Source organism: Piliocolobus tephrosceles, chromosome Y, assembly GCF_002776525.5.
Source record: "Piliocolobus tephrosceles isolate RC106 chromosome Y, ASM277652v3, whole genome shotgun sequence".
Taxonomy (NCBI): Eukaryota; Metazoa; Chordata; class Mammalia; order Primates; family Cercopithecidae; genus Piliocolobus; species Piliocolobus tephrosceles.
Window position 1 is genome coordinate 5,602,714 of NC_045456.1, and position 24,506 is coordinate 5,627,219.

Genomic DNA, 24,506 nt, shown 5'->3' on the forward strand with positions numbered 1-24,506 from the left:
GGTGATCCACCCGTCTCGGCCTCTCAAAGAGCTGGGATTACAGGTGTGAGCCACTACACCCGGTAAATTATCTACTTTTTAAGACCTTTGTAGGCTTAGCCTAACTTATAAAGATGTATGTAGAAGTACTATGGTTTTATTAAGCTGAAGGCAACTACTACAACAAATTATTCAGAGAATTATTTTTAAAAATAAATCCTTAATATCTTTAAAAAGCTATTCTTGTATATTATAAACTGTACTTAAATTTTGCTAAAATACTCTAAAAGTTGAATTTTGAAAAGATATATTTGAAAATATGTATTCATTCTACAAATCGGTCACATAAAAAAATCTTAATCTCACGAGTCACAAAAATAAAAAGACTTGTCAAGTTTTATACGAATTATATTATTTGACTGAGTGGCTCCTTACTTTCTATTGGATTTCTTTCTCTACTTTATCAAAAAAACAAATTATATTAATGTCAATTATTTAAGACAAAGCCATGGGTCAGAAGCCAGTGACCAAAACTAAAGACTGACCTCTTACAAGGGAAAAAATTGCTTTTTGAACAATACCTAAGAATGCTATAAAACAGATGTGACTGAGGACCATTTGATAGGTTAAAAGCTGAAAGATGGCATTAAACCTGGCAAAATGGTTCTTAAACACAAATGGTCGAATGATGAAATTATAGAGTACTTCCCATGGCTGAAACATTCAAGAACTTTCTTTAAAATCAAGTGCCTATGTTAAAAATAAAATCCTATGCATGAGCAAAATGGGATTATTTTTTAATTCTCTAAGAATCCTGTCAATATCCTTTAAAATCACTTCTTTCTAACTGAATTTTGAATCTTTTTTTCACTTAAAACATTGTAAGATTTACATTTGTATGCATTTCAACTAGTAAAATCTATCAGAAAAATACAGCAAACATATTAAAACCTTCACCCAGACATTTCGAAAACCAAAAATTACGTTAGTGTCTGAATGTCAGATCCTTAGCATTTATAGTAGCATATTCTTAACTCTAACCTACCTAAATGGAACTACAGTTTTATAATATGATTTTCTACGTTAACCCTGAGAAAACGTCAGTGCTAAGATATTATCAGGAGGTAACTAAAGAAATGCTGTTTTCATCAGGAGTAAATCAGAAGAACACAGGTCTCATCGGAAAGTTTAGGTCAAACAATGTGTCAAGCCTATGATTCTGATGGATGTATAAGAAAGGTACTGTGGGTGCTTTGGTTATATGTAAACCATACCTCGCTTCTGAGTTAGTGGCATTAAGATCTAAGCCCTTGGTTACAATGTACTTGGCAGATACTCAATGTCTACTGCCTGCAAGTTTCTACGCTTGGCAAGTATTTCCCAGTGCCTCTTCTACGGCTCCCTACCTATCTTTATTCACTGACACTCAGATGTCATCTGTCATTACGTGTTAAGTGTACTGCTCTTCTCACCCCACATTCAAAGGCAATGAAAACTACCATTTTATAATATTTGACTGATCGACTCCTTACTTTCTATTGAATTTCTTTCTCTGCCTTATCAAAAAAAAAAGTATATTAATGTCAATTATCTAAGACAAAGCCATGGGTCACAAGCCCATGAGTTTACTACCATTCCCTCAATGAAAGGTTGTCACCAAATCCACAGATGAAACATTACCTATCTTCCTAATGTGATTCTACCTCCTTCATGAGCAGAAAAAGAAGTTTGGCAATTTCTACAGGTGTAAATGCAAACTACTCTGCCAGTACAGCAGGATGATTTTGGAATTAGAACTTGAGAAACTTACAAAACAGTCTTAACAGTTTAAAAAAAAAAAGTTTGGCAGCTGCCGTTCAGGTGCTTCTGTCAGTGGCGTTGGGATCTCTTGACTGACTCCTGCTCCGACTCTGGAGGGGTCACTGCTGGAAACGACTGAGATCTGGCTTCAGCACTTCTGACATTATGTCTAAGGCTACGGATACTGCTGTTCATGGAGGTCACACACAACTTCCAGTCCCTTCCATTTTCTGAGAGATCACAAATTGGGTAGTTTTCTTGGAGGAACTCTGGTGGTAAAGACCCAAGACATAACAGTTTACTTGCAAATCACTTCTCAGAGAAACCAATTCATTCAACTTTCATTCTACTATGGTGTCTGTGAAAGGATTATTAACACTTCAATTAAAACACATAGGCTATAATCATTATTAAATTAGTTGAACAAATTCTTTAATCTAAAAAGAGAACTATATGAAACAGCACCATGCTTAAATCACAATAAAGCAACAACCTCCCATGACCTTGCCACATACCAGAATAGAAATCCTCTGCTGCCTTGAGTATCCAAGGTCAACTTTTGTTACTCTCAAAAGTATCAAACAAGCATCTAGCATATCACTTATCAGCTCAAATAGAGACATGCTAAGCCTCTGCAATGAACAAGAGGCTGCAGTGTCATCCTACTTTAAGAGGGAAGAAGCTGTAACTGCTAACTTTCCTGGTACTGCTGGATTTATCTCTGATAAAAGGAATAAGGGTATTTAGATCTTGCAGTTAGAGGAAGACTTCTAAAAGGGAAGGTGACAGAGTAACGTAATTCAAGGAGCACTCTTAGAGAAAGTGAGAAGACAGACAAGGAGAAAGGTATGGAAGAGAGGTGTTTATTAGAAGAGCAGGGCTGCCCTTGGACACATCATTAGGTAATCAAAGGCCTAAGTGCCTTTCAGCCCTTGGAAAAGGATCTGGTGATCCCTACAGGTTAGCATTAGTTAGTTACATTAATCTCATTTGTTTTTCAATAGGGTTAATAGGCTAATAAACATGCCATAAACATCACATATATCCAAATTTTTTAGCAAAGCATGTGTCAAGGTTGAAAGGCTTTTGTACCCAAAGGACTAATTAATTAATGGATCAGTGGTAGCCTGGAAAAAGGTTTTTGTGGTATGTCACTGGATTCAGTATCCCACTCTGTCCTGCTAACATTTTATTAACCAAAAATAAGTTCTGGAAAAAATGTTTGTCCCATTTGCCCACAACAGCAAAGCTGGAAGGGATAATTACCACACTGGAAGACAAATACAGTGCGTGCAAAGCTTTCAACAGGTGGCAACAAGGAGCCTAAATTGACTGGTGTTTCCCAAAATGTGTTCTCTGGAACACTAGTCATAAAAGAAGTTTCTTGGGGGAAAAGGTTCTAGTTGCACAAATGGGAAATGCTACCCTCTGCAGCTAGTCACCACTTGGGGATTTAAGATTGCACACAAGCATATTCAGGGTTCTGAACAATCCCACAGAAAAGACAAGTGGAGCCTCCTTTTGCTGATTGAAATGTTAGCGATGCAGCTGCGTTGGTGGGACGCATAAATGAGGGAGGTGGCAACGCACAGGACAACGGAAGGTCAGGGGTCAAGACTGGGAGATTTAGGCAGGCTTGATGGCTAAAGGCATTCAGTTTTCAAACTGACAGTCGGCCAGGCACGGTGGCCAAGACGAACGGATTGCTTGAGCTCAGGAGTTCGAGACCAGCCTGGGCAACAATGGTGAAACCCCGTCTCTACTAAAAATACAAAAAAATTAGCCAGGCATGGTGGCACACGCCTGTAGTCCTAGCTACTCAGGAGGCTGAGGTGGGAGAATCACCTGAGCCCAGGAAGTCGAGTCTGCAGTGAGCCATGATCTAGCCACTGTACTCCAGTCTGGGCAACAGGAATGAGACCCTGTCTCCAAAATAAAAGAAACTGACAGTCAAGTGAAACCCATCTATTGACTGCAGTCCTTGGGGTGCTTGCTTAAGGTCTTTCCTAGCCGTTTGACTTTAAAAGTATTTCACGAGGCTGGGCACAGTGGCTCACGCTTGTAATTCCAGCACTTTGGGAGGCTGAGGCAGGTGGATCGCTTGAGCCCAAGAGTTTGAGACCAGCCTGGCCAGCATAGTGAAATCCATCTCTACAGAAAAAAATACAAAAATTAGCCAGGTGTGATGGTGCATGCCTGTAGTCCCAGCTACTCGAGAGGGTGAGGTGGGAGGATCATTTGAGCTTGGGAGGTCGAGGCTGCACTGAGCTGTGATCACGCCACTGCATTCCAGCCTGGGCAACAGAGTGAGACCCTGTATCAAAAAAAAAAAAAAAAAAAGAAAAGAAAAGAAAAGGTATTTCATGAAACACCTAAAACACCTATTAACATCTAGCTGAATTTGAGAAACACAGTTCAGGGAATGCTGACCTACACTGACAAGATATGATGCAGCAAAAAATATATTTATATTTTTCTTACATTAACATTAAAAGGTACTAGCAGCATAAATGGTAACAGCCTGAATACTAACAATATAAATATCAGTTATAGCAAGAAAGATCTAGAGGTCTTAGTTGACCATATATTTTATTTTATTCTATTTTATTTCATTGAGACAGGGTCTCACTCTGTCACCCAAGCTTGAGTGCAGTGGCACAATCACGGCTCACTGCAGCCTCAACCTTCCAGGCTCAAGTGATCCTCCTGCCTCAGCCTCCCAAGTAGCTAGGGAGTAGCTAGTAGCCAGTATATGCCCAGTTAATTTTTGTATTTTTTGTAGAGACAGGGTTTCACCAGGTTGCCCAGGCTGGTCTCAAACTCCTGAGCTCAAGGCATCCTCCTGCCTCTGGCTCCCAAAAGGTCTGGGATTACAGGCATGAGCCACTGTGCCTGACCTGACCGTAAATTTTTAAATGGCATGTGACATTTTAGGCTGCATTAACAGCCTAATACGTTGTACTATTGTATCCTGGGTGGATTTAAGTACATCTGAAAGTAGTCATTGAATCAAATCATGAAGGATCAGGGCAACACGTATGTGAGGAATTATGAAGGGAAATGTTAATATTTAACTGAAAAAGCATAAGGCTTAAGAGGGAAAAGTTTGGGTAGAACATTTCCTCTCCAACCCTCATGCTACCATGTGGAGAGACCTCTACATTGGAAAGTTGGGATGAATGGGACATGTACGATTGAAGAATAAAGCTGCTATTTTTATCTTCATCTGCCTGAATGGAGCAGCCCTCTCGCACTGGGTTCTGAACTTAAAAGGGAGTGTCTTTATGATCTCCTAATGCTCCAGCAGGAAGTGATAGCTGTCATTAACTGCTTGAAGGCCCAACCTGTGAAAAGTGATTGGATTGACCCGGTTTAGGTAGAGAAGGGATAACCAAGACAAATGTGTATGATTTACAAAGGAAGGTACATTTTGAGTCACTAGAAGGAAGAACTTTCCCATGAATTGTAGCTGAGACAGCAGGTGCCTCATCAATGGAAGTGTTCGAGGCCCAGGGGAGGTGACTCTGTCAAAGTTGAGATAGGAGTTCCTGCTGTGGGTGGGATGTTGTATTACAGAGCCTGTAAAGTATTTCCTATTGCTAAGATTCGACAGTTCTGCAATATAAAGACATGGATGGGGGTTTAAGGAGTGAGGGTTGTTCGCTAATTGCAAATCTGCCTACTAACTTCCTCCCTATCAATTAAGAGCCCTTAAGTGATACTGAACTCTCATCAGAGAGCATCAGATAATAGTTATTTATATGAAATCTACACCTTTGGCTCATGGACAGAGTTACCTTTGACTACTAATTTTCAGAAACTTTTCCCCCAAATAACAAAATATTAGGGTAAGAAACTATATTAGAATAGAAGAATAAATTGGTTTATTCATTCAATGGGATATGAATCAGCAGTTCAAATGTATGAACAGATCTCAAAAACATAATGTTGAGTGATTTTAAGATGTGCAAAAAGATTACTGTACATCCCCATTTATGTACATTAAAACCACCACATGCCGAGTGCAGTGGCTCACACCTATAATCCCAGCACTTTGGGAGGCCAAGGTGGGAGGATTGCTTGAGCCCACCAGTTTGAGGCTGGAGTGCAGCATTGCAGTGAGCCACGATCACACTACTGCACTCCAGCCCGGGCAACAGAGCAAGACTCCATTTCAAAAAAAAAGTAAAGAAAAAAGAAAGTAAAATAAAATAACTACAGAACAATATTACATGTTATTTATGGATCTATTAACATAGGTAGCAAAAGTATAAAACATGCATGGGAATGATATATCCAACTCCAGGACTGTGATTACTTCTGGGGAGCAGGAGAGGGGAAAGGGATGATGAGTTGGAGTGTTAATTATATCAGTAAAGCTTTATTATTTTCTTAAAAACAAAAACGTGGAGCACAAAACACGAAATGTCTATTATCAGTGACGGGGGTAGACAGGTATTTATTATATTATTTTCCATACATTTCTGTATGTTTGAACTCATTTCGAATGAAGCAGTACTTTTACAGAAATCATATTAGGGGTCATAATCCCAGTTCTCCCATGAGTGCAGGTCTCTCCTCTCATATCTGATCACCCAGCCTTTGCTCTGACTCTTCCTTCTCCAAGTTCATTTTATCTTTATATTAAAGTGAAACAGACTTTCTTGTCAGCTTCTACTCCTTGGGGCTGGCTCTGCCCCTTGGGACAACAATGACTCTACTGTCTTCTCTTTGCTGAAATAACTCAAATGATTGTCCTTCTACAAAGCAATAGAACTTTGAGTCTTAGGAGAAATTTGTTAAAATCTGCCCTATGTGGATAATACATCAAACTTGTGCTGAATATTTGTTTACTGAAAAAGATATCTTTCAGATTTTAATATAATTCAGTGAGAGATAAAATGATAAAAGGCTTAGAAAATATTTTTCATCAACTTTTAAAGAAGTAATCTTTTCCAGATGTTAAAGAACTATAAAAGTTCTTTATTAAAAAAAATTTTTTCCCTGAATTGAAAAAAAAAGTAATTAGAAAGACACTATTTCTTCCATAAACACCTTCATTTCAGAATTGCCTACAAACTTTTTTTTTAACCATAAAGTAAGGGAAATTGAGTTTAGCTTTTTTGCCTAGTAGGTTAGCTCAGTGATGTTCAAGTTGCAAGTTGTGACCAATTACTAGGTTGTGAAATCAGTGATAGCAGTACTTGAAAGAAATGTAATGGAAGAGAAAATACTGGAATGTAACACTCATAGAGTAAGTACTGTTTGTGAAACTTTTGCTTTGGTTTTTAAAAGTCACACTCACACAGAGGCATGTACTGTGTCACAATGTAAAATGTAGTTCTTATTATGGGTTGCAGCAAAAAAAAAGTTTGAAAACAATTGGGTTAGATGATAACAAATGCTTATAAAAGCTGCTAGCTGAAAACCAGGTTTCTTTATTCTGAAACACCAGTGTTGTTCAAATTTGTTGGCTATGAAAATGTATGATATGAAGGTAGGAACCACCTGAGATCAGAGCTACATCTTTGCTGGGTGCCAGTGATACAAGTAAGAAATATTTTGCTTCCACTTTGTCCAAATTTAAGATTTCACAAGAAGTTTTTAGAAGCTTTATTACTTCACTTAGCATATGTCACAGAGACTATATTAGGCTAATGTGCACAAGAAAAACTTAGCAAATTAACCTTCTGTGCTTTTGTTGACACTTCTGCAAATGGATGAAGCCCTTTAGCTTTGACCTTGCTCCTCAGTCAATGAAGGTGTTTTGAGTTTCCATACCCCTGGCAGTCCATAGCAGGGAGCTATAGTTTCCTGCTCTAGCAAAGCCATTTAAGACAGAGCAATTAGCCTTAAGAACCCAAATGCAGAGAGAATTACAATTCATGATCTTGCTCCTTGCTGTACTCTAATGAGGGACTCAGTAAAAGTTCCATTCTCCCCAGAACAAACACAACCTGAATGGATTCTTCTTTCTGCCCTTCTCTTAAACACAATTGGCTTTTATTTATTCAGACATACTCTACATGTAACAAACCTTGGAGAGCACTAATCTTATTAGGGTCAAGGGCATACAGCCCATGCATTAGACTTCCATAGACGTTACTTTGGATCAGGACATCTTTTGTGAAGAGTTTGTGAATAAGGTATCTAGCTGACAGGCTTGCGCAAGACTTAGCTTTTGCCAAAGTCAGTACTGAATATGGCATCCGTATATTTCTCCAAGGTCTTCCAAAATAGCCTAGAAGCAAAAGAGAAAGATGTCAATTTTCACAGCAGATGTTAGGTTGCATTATTTTTTAAAGGCTGAAACAGAAACACTGATTTTTCTAAATTGTTAGATTCAAGAATTTGAGAGGTTAAAAATCTAAGGCCTTACATTTTTATTTATTTTAAAGACAGAGTCTTGCTCTGTTGCTAGGCTGGAATGCAGTAGCACAATCATGGCTCACTGCAGCCCCAGCCTCCCAGGGCTTGAGTAATCCTCTTAGCTTAGCCACTCGCCACTCAAGTAGCCGGGACTACAGGTCCACCCCACCACCCCCAGCTAATTTTTTTTATCTTTTATAGAGGCAGGGTCTCACTTTGTTCCTCAGGCTGGTCTCAAACTTCCAGACTCAAATGATCCTCCTGCCTCGGCCTCCCAAAGTGCTGGGATTACAGGTATAAGCTGTCGTGCCCAGCCTAAAGCCTTGCGTTTTTAGTGGATTATGAGACAGCATGAGAAAAGAGGTAGAAATCACTGTGATTACACATGCTACCACGGTTCAACAGGAAGATTTAATATGCTGTTACCTTTTAGGATATAATAAGTTTTAAAATTACATTTAGTAACAAATTCTAAGTAATTTAATGCACTGTTTCCCTACTTACAAGAAAGATTTTTTCAAAAATAAGCTCCATGATTCTTCCTGAAATAGTTATAATTTTTAAAATGTAGGTTTTCTATTTAGTATTAAATTCATTTTAAATCAACACACTGCTGGTTCACTTTACATATTGTATCTTAGAGATATTATTTGAAATGAAAAATAAGTTTTAAGACTTTTCATTTCTCAACTCTACAGCTTAATCATCATCATCTCTCTTCAGTCCATAGTGATTCAAATTAACTCTATTTGAAAAATATTATATTTTACATATAATAATTATTTCTTAAAGAAAATATATTTAAAAATATAATATAATTATTATAAGTCAGTAAATATATTCTTCATCTTAGAACATCCATCATTTAATGGGTGGCAATAAAAACTATTGAATCATCCAGATTCAACATTTAGCAGGAGAGATTGTTTAGAAACACGTTTAATGGGTCCAAAGACTTAATTCTGGGAGATTTACCTAGTAATATTTATCAAGGGTCAGGAAAAAAGGTTAATACTCTTTAACCTGGTAATTCAATTTCTAAGAACCTAACCTAAGATAATAATCCAAAGTATGAAAAAATCTATCTGAATGGGCCGGTGCAGTGGCTCACACCTGCAATCCAGCACTTTGGGAGGCTGAGGCAGGTGGATCCTGAGGTCAGGAGTTCAAGATCAGCCTGGCCAACATGGTGAAACCCTGTCTCTACTAAAAATACAAAAAACAAAAAACAAAAAAAAAACTAGCCGGGCATGATGGCATACATCTGTAGTCCCAGCTACTCAGGAGGTTGAAGCAGAAGAATCGCTTGGACCCGGGAGGCAGAGATTGCAGTGAGCCGAGATTGTGCCACTGCACTCCAACCTGGGTGACAGAGCAAGACTCTATCTCAAAAAAAAAAAAAAAATCTATCTGAATGAAGACTGTTTTTTGCAGACTGATTTATAATCCCCTTCCAAAAACCCTCAAACCAAAATGACAACAACAACAAAAAGAAACAAATTAGGAGACAATAAATTGGGGTGCACTTAATTAATGGAATGTTATAATCCTACTTAGAGCAATGATTACGAAGACTGTAGATTCTTGAGGAAAAACAGATACATATTATAATGTTAGAGAAGGGGAGTAATTATATGGGAATCATAATGTTTCCAAATGTTTACAGGAAAAAAAAAACTGGAGGAAAATGAAAATGCCCACAACAGTTTTTTAAAGTATTTTGATCATGGGCGCTTTCTTCCCCCTCTTAAAAATATTTTCCAATTTTTAAAATAAAATGGCATAACAGACTCCACACACACTACAGTGACTGCTTGGCTCACAGTGGGCTTAGTTGCCCTATCCCCTCATTATAGCTGAGTCAGAGTTAGAGACATGTAGCCCAAGTTCTCACAGTCTTGGGGCTGCTCTAGCTCCTGCCTGCCTGAGACTCGCTTGGTTCTTTGCTTCTTTGACTACAGGAGCTATTCAACTGGTGACTTGTGTTGTTGCTTAATTTATACAGTCTGTGTCTGTAGTGTACAATCTTAACAAATACAGTAGTTAGATTACTTTTATAATGGAAGAAATAAAGCTATATCTTGTCAATGATTTCGTTTGAAAAGGATCCCAGGTAGTATTCTACTTAGGGTTAACATGGGGGCAGGGTACAGAGAGAATGAAGTTTTGCTACCTCAAATGTCACTCATCGGTATGAGTGATGCTAAAGCCCAGCACCCTGGGAAGATGCATTGGGAAGCACAAGTGGCAGGTGGCACAGTCACTACTGAACCACTGCCACTTGACACCCATCAAAGCAGGAGGTGCCTTTAGCAGACAGTTTAGCAGTGGGAGCACAATGTTCTGAGAGATGAGATTCACGAATTTGTGCCAAAAATCCTATTGCACACCTGCAATGTGCCAGGCACACAGAGAACAAGAAGTGTATCTCAGCTGCAGCCCCTCCCCTTCACCACGGAGGACAGTGCCTTATCAGAGCTCACACGGTCCAGTGAGTCGGCAAAGAGCCACTTTCCGTAGGAAAAATAACAGTCCCAGAACCATGTGTCTATATATTTCATTAACTCATTAATAAAAGACATTAAATTGTTTCACTTTCTGATGAAATTTCTCAAACACACATAAAAGTAGAGAGAATAGTACAATGAGCCCCAAAAATGCATCACTCAGATTCAACATTTATCAGCAAGATAATGTATTTAAAAATAAGTTTTTTAAAAACTCACCCCATGCTTCACCAGGTTCCTCTGGATTATCAGTGGAAGGTTCTTGCATTTCTTCAGGGATAGCATTACTGTTTGGCTGCAAGTTCCCCTTTTCTCTCATTTCAGAATAATTCATTGGCTGAAACATCCAAGAATTGCCTTCACCACCATCTCTGTCCCTACGGTTATTTCTATTTGCAGATGCTGGTGCAACAGGGTTGGTAAGCTTTTTATTTTTGCGAACAGTTTTCTGTTGAAATACAAAACCATATCCGTAAACAAAGTCCCACAGCAAGAAAATATGTCTGTGCCCTACCACCTACCAGGGCCCCCAGGTTGCTAGGGAAGCAACTAACTCTTTAAAAGGTGGGCTGAAGCCATAGGAATACTGTTTGTCGCAATACCACCTGGAAAGAAGGAAAGGGGTGGCTTCTTCCGCAAGCTGTCATGACCCGCTGCTCCTTGGAGGATTTTGTAGCTTTGTCTAAGGAACTGAATGAGAACTGCTGGTACAAATTAAGTGCATAATAAACATTTCACAAATAAACAAAGCAGTGAGTTTCTTGGAGATGACCACTTTTTGTTTCTCATGTTTTGTTTGTATTCTTTTTCCCTAGTGGCGCTCAAGTCTGGCTGCCCGTTTGAATGACCTTCGGGATCTGTAAAAACAAATGGTTGTGCTGCGCCCCACCCTAGGCAAATTCAGCCAGAATCTCTGGCGGTGGGAGTGGGGAGCTCAGGCGTTAGTAAGTATTTTTAAGTGTCTCATGTGATTCTAATATGCACCCAGGGTTGACAACCACTGCTCTGGGTTAGCACTTCTTGAACTTTAGTGTGCACACAAATCACACGGGGGATGGAGGTTGGAGAGGGTCTTGCTAAAATGCAAATTTTGCCCCTGAATCAAGACCCTGCATTTTTCACAAGCTTGCCAGTGGTCCACTGCTGCTGGGCTATGGACCTACTCTGAGTGACAAGGACCTGTCCCATTCCTAGTCAAGCACACAGCAGGCACTTGGCAGACACTGCTTCTCTTCTCTTTTGACACCTAAGCAAATATGCAAATTACCATTTTCCAGGCAGTGTCTTAATTTTACATTCAAATTGTTTAGGGTGCAATTTTTGAAGGCTATAAAATGGAATGTCAAAAATAAGCAGATTTGGTTTCAGGCAGATGGTGCTTGAGCTATCACTGAAATCAACCCGTTCACCAGGAAAACATACGCTCAGCTACAAATATTCTTGGCAAATTGTTTCCATAAACTTACTCTAGAGACACAGGAGCAACTAGACATGGCCAGAAGAAAAGGGGGTTGGTGGAAATTAGGAATTGTCATTAAGATACATGTTTCATCAAAAGACAACAGATATGACACTCTTCCCTAATGGCCCGGTTGTGGTAAAACAAACAAAAATCTCTAATGTACTTTGAAGATAGACTGGAGGAGGGAGAAACTAGATTTCTGTTATCACATAACTATACGGAGTGTAAAATATCTGTAACCGTTTAACGTCATGACATGTGTTTATTTCACCAAGTTCCATCATCACTAAAAGTGAACAAGTAATGAAGTGCCTGCATTTTTCCCTGCACCTCCTCAGCTACCACTGAAACAGCCAAAGAGCACACAGCTAGCTCCTTTTTGTGTTGCTAGGTGAGATACTGAAAAAGATTTGCCAAATATCTTTGTAGCTGAAACTATTTTCCTAGTATTATCCTTGGCTTCAAATATACTAATTATAGCACTTTATTTATCTTTAGGATATTTTTATAGAGCATAAATCTCAAAAAAGTAAAATAAACATGCAGTATGCTTTTGAAAGAACATCCCATGCCCCCTAAGTTAAGTTAATGAAAATTTTAGCACACGGCCTAAAGAGCCTGTGCCTCAGGCTATCAGTTCTGAAGCTGTACACAGTACAAAGTCAGGTAACAGTAACCATATTTAGATGAAAAATAACTTACTGGAGTACTCTTGCCTTCAGAACATAAACAGTAGATCATAGAATTGATACCAGAAATACAGTCCTGCCAGTCTTTTCCATGTTCACGCAAATCACAGGTGGGAAAAGTTGTTGCCAGATATTCTGCAAACAGCAGAAAGTATTCATGAAAATTAGAAAAAAATTAACAAACTAACGAAAATATTTTTTCTTTAAATACTGACTTTTAGATGGTTCCATTGTGTAATGGTGAGCACTCTGGACTCTTAAATACTGACTTTGTCTCTTTCTACTTCTCATCCTTTTCTCTTATTCTTTCTGAGAATTTAGAAATTCCACCCAATGAGGATGCTTTGCTGAATTATTTCCCCTACCATGAGACCCCCTAAAACACTGACGTAGGAAGCTAATATTGAGCTCTTGTTGCTCAAAAACAAACAAACAAAAAAAGGTGTAGGCCGAGCACAAGTGGCTCATGTCTGTAACCCCAGTGTTTTGGGAGGTCAAGGCAGGAGGACCAGGAGTTTGAGAACAGCTTGGGCAGCAAAGTGAGACCTCATCATCTCTATAAAAAATACGAAACTTAGCTGGGTATGGTGGCATGCACCTGTGGGCCTAGCTACTCAGGAGGCTGGGGAGGAAGGGTTGCTTGAGCCCAAGAGTTCGAGGCTGCACCAGAGCAATGATCACACCACTGTACTCCAGCCTGGGCGACAGAGCAAGACTATGTGTCTGAAAAAAAATTTTAAGTGTGTAACCAAATGTTGACTCTTTCAGGGTGTTCAGACCATTTAATAACCCAATGGATAAATCAGAGCTAAAAGGAAACATATCAAGAGAAAATAGTGTTACTGCAAACATGATTACACCAGGGGCTTACTCATTGTGTCTATCTTCCCCAGCTCTTGCCTCTGCCTAGAACATCCTCCTGTTCCCTCTACCTAGTGAAGGAGTCCTTCAGAATCCAGCTCAAACATCTTGTCCTTAGTTAAGCCTTCCCCAACTCCCTCAAAGCAGCTGCTCTGAGCTTCCCCAACACTACCACACTGGACTGGGATGTATCTGTTTCCATCAACATGTCCCTTTCTACACTATGAGCTCCTCATAGGCAGAAACACTTATTCATTGTAGTATCCTTAGTACCCATGAGTTCTAGGATCTCAATAGACATGTCTGGAAGGCAGGAAGGCAGGAGGCTAAAAAGGACTAATCATAAAATTCTGTTTCTGTGTTGCTAGTCTCCAGCACTGACAAGTCTTTTATTCCCCCACTTTTGGCAGAGGGAGCTTTTTCCTTATTTTTTTTTTTTTTTTTTTTTTTTTAAGTAGCAAGCTTCAGGGCTAAAGAATTGACTTAGTACTAACCATAAACAACTATAATAGATGAGGCTTGTCTTATTCAACCATTCAAGTCAATGGATAAGTTTTATTCTTTGGAAGTTGTTACCAACTATATATTATTAAGTTGTAAAATCAGGGTCAGACAGGTGAAAAAAAATGAAGAGTTTTAAGATTCACACAGACTTCATTGTTATTCCTTCAACTGCCAATAACATTCATTATATGACCAAATGATTATTAAAAATAAGATTCCATTATCACTTAATGTACACATACCTCTCAATGCAGCCATTTTGTTTGGGTCAAGGGATTGGCTGTCTTTCAAATGGATACCCACTGAGTTGCTAATCAGGATTTCCTTGGAGAACAAAACACGAACCAAATAGCAGGCTGCTTGCTTAGGTTTGGCAATATTTCGTACGGCCAGCAAATGAGTTTTAAATACTTTGACATTTCTTTTTGGATCACCAAGATAGCCTTTAAAAATAAAGAAAAAAAGGAACATCCTTGGTTTTGTCATGCAAGGGTACCCTGAAAGTACACAAGAGAATTACACTGATTTCTTTCTTCTTCTTCAAATAAGGCAAATGCTGATAAACTGATTTCTAATTCATGAATTTCTAGTTGGGTGAATTTTTTTTTTTTTTTGATGCTTATCTCTTCCTTTCCCTTAAATGGGTCTCTTTGACACCATCTGCCAAACTGTCAACATTCTTCACTTCTGCTGGTCTTGAGCTTACTGTATTGAACTACTCTGTTCATTAGCTTGAACACACGTCATTGTTAGGCTGCAGGTGCATATGTAAACATGTTACCCTGAGTTCCCACTGCTCCATTTCACACTCTAAAAGTACACTCAGAGCCATTCTACTGGGTAAGTGGATGTTCCCTGAAGACAATGTTGAAAGCATGGGTGGGGATCATTAAGAAAATTTTCAAATAGCTAGCATTTATCAGTAGTTCCTGTATATCAGGCATGTGCTAAATATTTTACATCTATGCACCAGCTCAGTTTCATCATTCTAACACCTCTATCATTACTCCCACCCCATTATTCCCACCCCACTATTTCCAAATGAGGAGACCGAGGCCCAAATAAGATAAGTTATTTGAAAAGGTCACACTGCTAGTTACAGAGCCAGTTTTAAAATCTGTTTATGAGTCAACTGCTCTAAACCATGAATCTTCTACTAATATCTTCCATTCTTTTTCCTATTTTTTTAAAAGAAAAAATTGAAATCATGCTTTAAATATAGTTTAAATCCTGCTTTTTCAGTTAACATTATATTTTGAGCATTTCTCTGTTTTCATCTCTTTAAAAAAAATCTGCATTCCTGTCACCATGATTTTCCTGACAAGTGACATTTATGTAGTACTTACATCCCAGGCATTGTGTTAAGAGCTTTAAATGCATTGTCCCAGCCAGGTATCGTGGCTCACGCCAGTAATCCCAGCACTCTGGGAGGCCGAGGCGGGCGGATCATGAGGTCAGGAGATCGAGACCATCCTGGCTAACACGGTGAAGCCCCATCTCTACTAAAAATACAAAAAATTAGCAGGGCATGGTGGCGGGTGCCTGTAGTCCCAGCTACTCGGGAGGCTGAGGCAGGAGACTGGCGTGAACCTGGGAGGCGGAGCTTGCAATGAGCTGAGATTGCGCCACTGCACTCCAGCCTGAGCAACAGAGCGAGACTCCGTCTCAAGAAAAAAAAAAAGAGAGAGAGCCTTAAATGCACTGTCCCATTTGATCCTCACAATTCTGTGAAGTAGGCACTGTTATTTTTGTCACTTCACAGCTGAAGAAACTAATATTTAGGTTAGGAAAGTGGCTGAAGGTCATAAGGTTAGTAAGACATAGAGCGGGGATTTGAAATCAAGCAGACAGACATGAGAGCTCATGCCCTCAACCATTAGGCTTTACTGCCTCACATGCTGTGGATATACCAGAAGTCAAGTGATTAATTCTCTATCATCATTTATTTTTGTTTGTTTGTTTCCAAATTTTCCCAATGATTCTGTAAAGGACATTCTTGTACCAAAATTTTTATGTAATTTTTTTATTACACTTTCAGATAGAAGTGAGATTACAGTCAACTGGCATAAATGTTTTTATGGATTTTTCTACAAACTATTTTTCAGAAAGTTTGTACCAATGTATACTTCTAACAATGTATCAGAGTGCCCATTTTAGTACAGAGAATCAACTTTTGTTTCTGGGTTTTTTGTTTGTTTTTTTTTGTTTTTTTGGCTGGAGTACAGTACAGTGGCATGATCATGGCTCGCTATAGCCTCAACCTTCCGGGCTGCTCAAGTGATCCTCCCACCTCAGCCTCCCAAGTAGCTGGGATTACAGACACATGCCACCACACCTGGCTAATTTTTTGTATCTTTGTAGAGATGGGGTTTTGCTATGTTGCCCATGCTGGTCTCAAACTCCTGGGCTCAAGCGATTTTCCCACTTCAGCCTCCCAGATTGCTGGGATTAACAAGTCTGAGCCACTGTGCCCAGCCGAGACCACAATTTTTGAAATTTCTTCTAGTTTGAGTAATAAAATAATTTAAAGGAATAAGCTCTCCTCTAGGAAGGGAGTCAACAAACTACAGTCCACTGGCTCATCCCCTCACCGATGTGTGTGAAAGGTATGCTGGCCATGGCCATGCCTATTCATTCGTCTATGGGCTGAGGCTGCTCTTATGTTACAACAGCAAATGTGGGTATTTATGACAGACAATACTATCTAGCCCTTCACAGAAAAAGTTTCCTGACCCCTGTTCTAGGATATTAATAAGAGATAAGCTGCTTAGAATTTGAGATAAAAATGAACTGACTACAAAATATTTGGAAGGCTTACCCTTAGAAGCCACAGAGTTTGGGGTCCCCTCATCTCTGCCACTGTGGCTTAGCAGGCAGTACATGAACTGGTAAGATACGTGAGCTTTAAGCCAGTTACGGTGGCTCATGCCTGTAATCCTAGCACTTTGGGAGGCCAAGACAGATGGATCACTTGAGGCTAGTAGTTTGAGAACAGCCTGGCCAAAATGGCAAAAACCCATCTCTACTAAAAATACACAAACTAGCTGGGTGTAGTGGTGTATGCTTGTAATTCCAGCTACTTGGGAGGCTAAGGCAGAAGAATCGCTTGAACCTGGGAGGCGGAGGTTGCAGTGAGTCAAGATCAGGCCCCTGCACTCCAGCCTGGGCAATAGAGCAAGACTCCAGCTCAAAAAGAAAAAAGACACATGAATTTTAAAGTCAGAGAAAGCTGGGGCAGAGCTCAAGTCCTACTCACCAGCTCTGTGACCTTGGGGATGGGGATAATAAAAGTGCCAACCACATAGGGTCATTATGGGTATAAGTGGAGAAGAGGCATGTCAATTGTTTAGCACAGTGCCTTGCACGTAATATGCACTCAATAAATGTTAGTCATGGTTCTGAATATCACCTAAAACCTGTCCTCAAAACAGGAAACACACAGCTTTCACTGTCTTGCATCAAGTAAGTGAAAGAATGTAGCTCAAATAGTGCCACTTATAATGTGTGTCATTTCAAACTCACCATACTTCGGAGGGAAACAGACAGATGATGAGGAAGAATCCTGGCCACTGTCACTCTTCAATAAAGTTGAGCGATTCATTGTGTTGAGGCTGTTTTCCGTGTTGGTGTCTACTTTTACTAAAATGTCCAGAGGTAACAGTGCTGAAAGAAAAGAACTCTCAACTGACAATTCTATATCCAGCAAAACTGTTTTTCAGGTACAGAGGGGAAATACACTCTCAGACAAAAGAAAACTAAAAATATTTGTTGCCAGCAGACCTACTCTTTTTTTTTTTTTAGACTCTGTTGCCCAGGCTGCAGTGCAATGGCGTGATCTTGGCTTACTACAACTTCCGCCCACTGGGTTCAAGCAATTCTCATGCCTCGGCCTTCCGAGTAGCTGGAATTACAGGCACCCACCACCACACCTGGCTAATTTTTGTATTTTTAATAGACACGGGGTTTTGCCATGTTGGCCAGGCTGGTCTTGAACTCCTGACCTCAAGTGATCTGCCTGCCTCAGCCTCCCAAAGTGCTGGAGACCTACTCTTAAAGAATGGCTAAAAGAAGATCTTTAAACATAAAGGTTATGATGATAGAAGGAACAGTGGCACATCAGAAAGGAAGAAAGAATAGAAAGATGCATGTGGAGAAATGGAACAGCCACACTGGAAAACAATTACTACATTTGTAATTATAATTACTATTATTGTAATTATTATTATAATTTAAAATGTAGTAATTAATTGCAGGGTTTTCTTAGGGTTAAGCACCTAAGAGTGAAATTGCTGGAAATTTCACTGTTAGGTATTTATCACAGAGAAATAAGAGCTCATGTTGACACAAAAACCTTCATATGAGTATCCCCAGCAGCTTTGTGATAGCCAAAACCTGAAAACAATCCAAGTGTCCTTCAATAGGTGAATGGTTAAAGAAACTGTGGTAAATCCATACCACAGAATACTATTCAGCAATAAAAATGAAAAAGAGAAAGAGCAGAAAAACGGGCGATACAAAACCATCATGAGTTCTCTAAATCATATGGAATGACTGAAACAAAAGTGAAAACACCATCTGATACCTATGACAATGATATTTAAAGGTGGGGAGAAAAAGAAACCTAAGTGGAATTAAAGTTTCAACACTTCATTCTAAGTGGTAAAATGCTGATTCCAACAGGCAGTGATAAGTCACATATGTATACAGTAACACTCAGAGCAACCACTAGGAAAACTGCACAAAGCAATATACTCAAAAACAAACAAATCAAGATGGAATGCTTAAAATGTTCAAGTAACTCACAGGAAGGCAAGAAAAAGAAAAGGAGAATGAGAAACAGAAAATAAACAGAAAAATAATAAAATGGAAGGCTTAAACCCTGTATCAATAATTACGTTAAATGCCAATGATCTAAACATACCAATTAAGTGGCGGCAATTGACAAAGTAGATAAAAAACAAGACCCTCAATTGCCAGATAGTGTAAATGAAAACAAAAAAGAAAAACAAGACCCACCTGTACGCTCTTTGTTAGAAACTCTAAAATTCAACAACATAAGTAGGTTAAAAGTTAAAGAATGAAAAATTACCATGTGATATGGTTTGGATTTGTATCCCTGCCTAAACTTCATGTCAAATTGGAGGAGGGGCCTGCTGGGAAGTGACTGGATAATGTGGGCGGATTTCCCCCTTGCTGTTCTCATGAGAGTGAGTGAGTTCTCACAAGATCTGATGGTTTAAAAGTGTGTGGCACTTCCCCCTCTGCTCTCTCCTGCCACCATGTGAAGAAGGTGCTTGCTTCCCCTTCACCTTCTGCCATAACTTTAAGTTTCCTGAGATCTCCCAGTCATGCTTCCTGTTAAGGCTATGGAACTGTGAGTCAATTAAACATCTTTTCTTCGTAAATTACCCAGTCTCAGGTACTTCTTTATAGCAGTACGAAAATGGACTAATGCACCACGCAAATATTAATCCAAAAAAAAAGAAAGCAGAGTGGCTATATTGATATCAGATGAAATAAACACACTTCAGAGCAAAGAAAGTTACCAGAGACAAATAAGAACACTACATAATAATAAAAGGGTTAACCCCCAGGAAAATATAATGATCTTCAATATGTTCACACCAATCAAAAGGGTCTCAAAATATATAAAGTAAAAACTGAAAGAGTAGAAAGGCAAAATAGACAAACCCACAGTTATATTGAGGACCTCAACACCCACCTCTCAGCAACTGACAGAACAACCAGACAGAGGCCAGCCACGGGGGGCTCATGCCTGTAATCCCAGCACTTTGGGAAGCTGAGGCAGGCAGATCACCTGAGGTCAGGGGTTCAAGACCAGCCTGGCCAACATGGTGAAACCCTGTCTCTACTAAAAATACAAAAATTAGCCAGGCATGGTGGCACATGCCTATAGTTCCAGTTACTCAGGAGGCTGAGGCCCAAGAATCGCTTGAACCCAGGAGGCAGGGGTTGCAGTGAGCCAAGATCACGCCACTGCACTCCAGCCTGTGACAGAGCGAGACTCTGTCTCAAAAAAAAAAAAAAAAAAAAAGAAGAACAACCAGACAGAACATCAGCAAGGACAGAGAAGACCTGAGTAACACACAACCAATCAACAGGATTTTCTTTATAGAACATTCCATCTAATAAAAGCAGAATACACATTTTTTTTCAAATGCCTATGGAACATTCACCAAGACAGACCATATCCTGAGCCAGAGGAAGAAACCTCAATAAATCTAAAAGAATTGAAATCATATAGAGTATATTTTCTGACCACAGTGGAACCAAACTAGAAATCAATAACAGACAAGAGAAAAATCTATAAACACTTGGAAATTAAACAGCAAACTCCTAAATAATCCACATGTCAAAGAGAATTCTCCAAGGAAATTTAAAAATACACAGGACACAGCTCGGGAGCAAGATAGCTAAATAGAAGTCTCCACCGATTGTTCTCCCCACAAGAACACCAAATTTAACAACTATCTACACAAAAAAAGGCACCTTAATAAGAAATCCAAAATCAGCTTAGGTCCCAGCTCAGCCACAGTGGGGTAGGATACCAAGTGGGCTCTTGGGGTCCCTGATACCAGGCCTTGGCTCTTAGATGGCATTTCTGGGCCTATCCTGGGCCAGAGGGGAGCCCACTGCCCTGAAGAGTGAGTCCCAGGCCTGGCAGCATTCACCATAAGCTGAGTGGACAGCAGCGGTGGCCTGGAGGTACCCTCTGTGGGCCTGTGGCAGTGGTGGCCACAAGGAGAGACTTCTCTGCTTGTAGAAATAGGAGGGAAGAGCGGGAAGGACTTTGTCTTGTGGCTTGGGTGCCAGCTCAGCCACAGTAGAATAGAGCACCAGGTAGATTCCTGAGGTCTCCAGCTCCAGGCCCCAGTTTCTGATTGGCATCTCTGGACCTGCCCAGGGCTGAAGGGAACTCACTACCCTGAAGGGAAGGACACAAGCCTGGCTGGCTTCATCACCTACTGATTGTAGAGGCCGAGGGTCTTGAGCAAACACACGCTGTAGCCAGGTAGTGGTTACAGCGAGCCTTGGGCAAGACTCAGGGTTCTGCTGGCTTCAGGTCTGACCCAGCACAGTCCCAGTGGTGTTGGCCACAGGGGTGTTTGTGTCACCCCTCCCCCAGCTCCAGGCAGCTCACCACAGAGGCAGACTCCTTTGTTTGGGAGAATGTAAGGGAAGAGGCCAGGCGCAGTGGCTCATTCCTGTAATCCCAGCACTTTGGGAGGCTGAGGCGGGCAGATCACCTGAGGTCAGGAGTTCAAGACCAGCCTGGCCAACATGGTGAAACCCTGCCTCTAGTAAAAATACAAAAATTAGCTGGGCATGGTGATGCACACCTGTAATCCCAGCTACTCAGGAGGCTGAGGCAAGAGAATCGCTTGAACCCGGGAGGTAGAGACTGCAGTGAGCTGAGATTACACTCCAGCCTGGGCAACAGAGTGAGACTCCATCTCAAAAAAAGAACAAGAGTCTCTGCCTGGTAATCCAGAGAATTCTTCTGGATCTTAACCAAGATCACCAAGACGGCACCTCTACAAGTCTTCAAGAGCCACTGCATTACTGGGCTTGGGGTGCCCCCTGATACAGATATGGCTTCAGTGACCAAAAACTTAGATCACAACACCCAAGTCCCTTCGAATATCTGGAAAGCCTTTCCAAGAAGGATGGCACAAGTAAGCCCAGACTGCAAAGACAACAATAAATATCTAACTCTTCAATGCCCAGACAGATGAACATCCACAAGCATCAACTCCATCCAGGAAGACATGACCTCACCAAACGAATGAAATAAGGCACCAGGGACCAATCCCAGAGAAACAGAGATATCCGACCTTTCCAACACAGAATTCAAAATAGCTGTTTTAAGGAAACTCAAAGAAATTTAAGATAACACGAAGAAGGAATTCATAATTCTATCAGATAAATTTAACAAAGAGATTGAAATAAAAAGTATCAAGCAGAAATTCTGGACTTGAAAAATGCGGTCGACATACTGAAGAATGCATCAGGGTCTCTTAATAGAAGAACTGATCAAGCAGAAGAAAGAATTAGTGAGCTTGAAGACAGGCTATTTGAAAATACAAAAAAGACAAAAGAAAAAAGAATGAAGCATGTCCACAAGATCTAGAAAACAGCCTCAAAAGGGCAAATCTAAGAGTTATTGGCCTTAAAGAGGACATCAAGAGAAAGATGGGGTAGAAAGTTTATTCAAAAAAATCTGCTAAGCACAGTGGCTCATGCCTGCAATCCTAGCACTTTGGGAGGCCAAAGCAGGCAGACTGCCTGAGCTCAGGAGTTCAAAATCAGCCTGGGCAACATGATGAAACCCCATTTCTACTAAAAATACAAAAAATTAGCCAGACATGGTGGCATATGCCTGTAATCCCAGCTACTTTAAGAGGTTGAGGCACGAGAATCACTTGAACCTGGGAAGTGGAGGTTGCAGTGAGCTGAGATCACACCACTGCACTCCAGTCTAGGTGACAGAGCAAGACTCTGTCTCAAAAATAATAATAGTAACAGACAACTTTCCAGATTTAGAGAAAGAATATCCAAGTACAAGTTTATAGAATACCAAGCAGATTTCACCTGAAGAAGACTACCTCAAGATATTTAACAATCAAACTCTCAAAGGTCAAGGATTACAAAAAGATCCTAAAAGCAGTAAGAGAAAAGAAACAAACAACATACAAAGACCTCTAATATGACGGGCAGCAGACTTTTCAGTGGAAATCTTACAGGCCAGGAGAGAGTTTCATGACATATTTAAAGTGCTGAAGGAAAAAAAATTTATCCTAGAATAGTATATATCCGGTGAAAACATCCTTCAAGCATGACAGAGAAATAAAGACTTTCCCAGGCAAACAAAAGCTGACAGATTTCATCAACAGCAGATCTATATTATAAGAAATGCTAAAGAGAGTTCTTCAATCTGAAAGAAAAAGACATTAATTACCAATAATAAATTATCTGAAGGTATAAAACTTACTAGTAATAACAACACACAGAGTATTATAACACTGCAATTGTGCTGTGTAAAATATTCTTAAGTAGAAAGACTAAATGATGACCCAATCAAAAATAATAATTACAACAACTTTTCAAGACATAGACAGTACAGGCCGGGTGCAGTGGTTGACACCTGTAATCCCAGCACTTTGGGAGGCCGAGACGGGCAGATCACCTGAAGTCAGGAGATTGAGATCAGCCTGGCCAACATGGTGAAACCCCGACTCTACTAAAAATACAACAAGTAGCCGGGCATGGTGGCGGATGCCAGTAATCCCTGCTACTCAGGAGGCTGGGGCAGGAGAATTGCTTGAACCCAGGAGGCAGAGGCTGCAGTGAGCCAAGATCACCCCATTGCACTCCAGCCTGGGTGAAAAGAGGGAAACTCCATCGGAAAAAAAAAAAAAAAAGACATAGACAGTACAATAAGACATACAGAGAAAACAAAAAGTTAAGAAGGGAAATTAAGTTAAAGTGTAGTTTTCATTAGTTTTCTTTTTGCTTGTTGGCTGGTTTATGCAATCAGTGTTAAGTTGTCATTAGTTTAAAATAATGGGTTATAAGAGTATTTGCAAACCTCATGGTAACCTCAAAGCAAAAAACATACGATGAGGCTGGGCATGGTGGTTCATGCCCATAATTCCAGCACTTTGGGAGGCCGAGGTGGGAGGATCACTTGAGCCTAGGAGTTCAAGAAAAGTTCAGCCTGGGAAACATGACAAAACCCCATCACTACAAGAAATACAAAAAGTTTTCTGGGTGTGGTGGCACATGCCTGTAGTCCAAGCTACTTTGGAGGCTGAGGTGGGGAGATCTCTTGAGCCTGGGAAGTCAAGGGTACAGTGAGTCAAGATCGTGCCACTGCACTCCAGCCTGGGCAACAGAGCAAGACCCTGTCTGGAAAAAAAAAAGATACAATGGAGACACAAAAAAATAAAACAAGAAATTAAATCATGCCACTAGAAAAAAATTACCTTCACTAAAAGGAAGACAGGAAGGAAGGAAAGAAGGAAGGAAGAGAAGACCAAAAAACAACCAGAGAACAAATAACAAAATGGCAGGAAAAAGTCTCAACTTACCAATAAAAAAAATTAAATGTAAATGGACTAAACTCTCCAATCAAAAGATAGAGTGGCCGAATGGATAAGAAAATCAAGAAACAATGATCTGTTGTGTACAAGAAGCACACTTCACCTGTAAAGATATGCTGAAAATAAAGGGATGGAAAAAGATATTCCATGCCAATGGAAACCAAAAAAGAGTAGGAGTAGCTGTACTTATATCAAACAAAATAGATTTCAA

General features: G+C 40.0%; 1 protein-coding gene across 2 annotated transcripts in view; it reads right to left on the reverse strand.

Annotated features, from left to right (window-relative positions):
* Window positions 1–1,848: 1,848 nt before the first annotated feature.
* The window catches only part of BEND2 (BEN domain containing 2), a 58,219-nt gene continuing 35,561 nt past the window's right edge, over window positions 1,849–24,506 (reverse strand). The window contains exons 9-14 of one of the 2 annotated variants that reach the window (XM_026449795.1): window positions 17,694–17,834; window positions 14,414–14,614; window positions 12,820–12,941; window positions 10,875–11,103; window positions 7,817–8,020; window positions 1,849–2,048 (exon numbers count right to left, since the gene is read on the reverse strand). In XM_026449795.1, the coding sequence (XP_026305580.1) occupies window positions 1,849–2,048; window positions 7,817–8,020; window positions 10,875–11,103; window positions 12,820–12,941; window positions 14,414–14,614; window positions 17,694–17,834 (1,097 nt within the window). Of the gene's footprint in view, window positions 2,049–7,790; window positions 8,021–10,874; window positions 11,104–12,819; window positions 12,942–14,413; window positions 14,615–17,693; window positions 17,835–24,506 lie in introns of those variants that run through there. The other variant, XM_023198930.1, reaches the window with a different exon arrangement.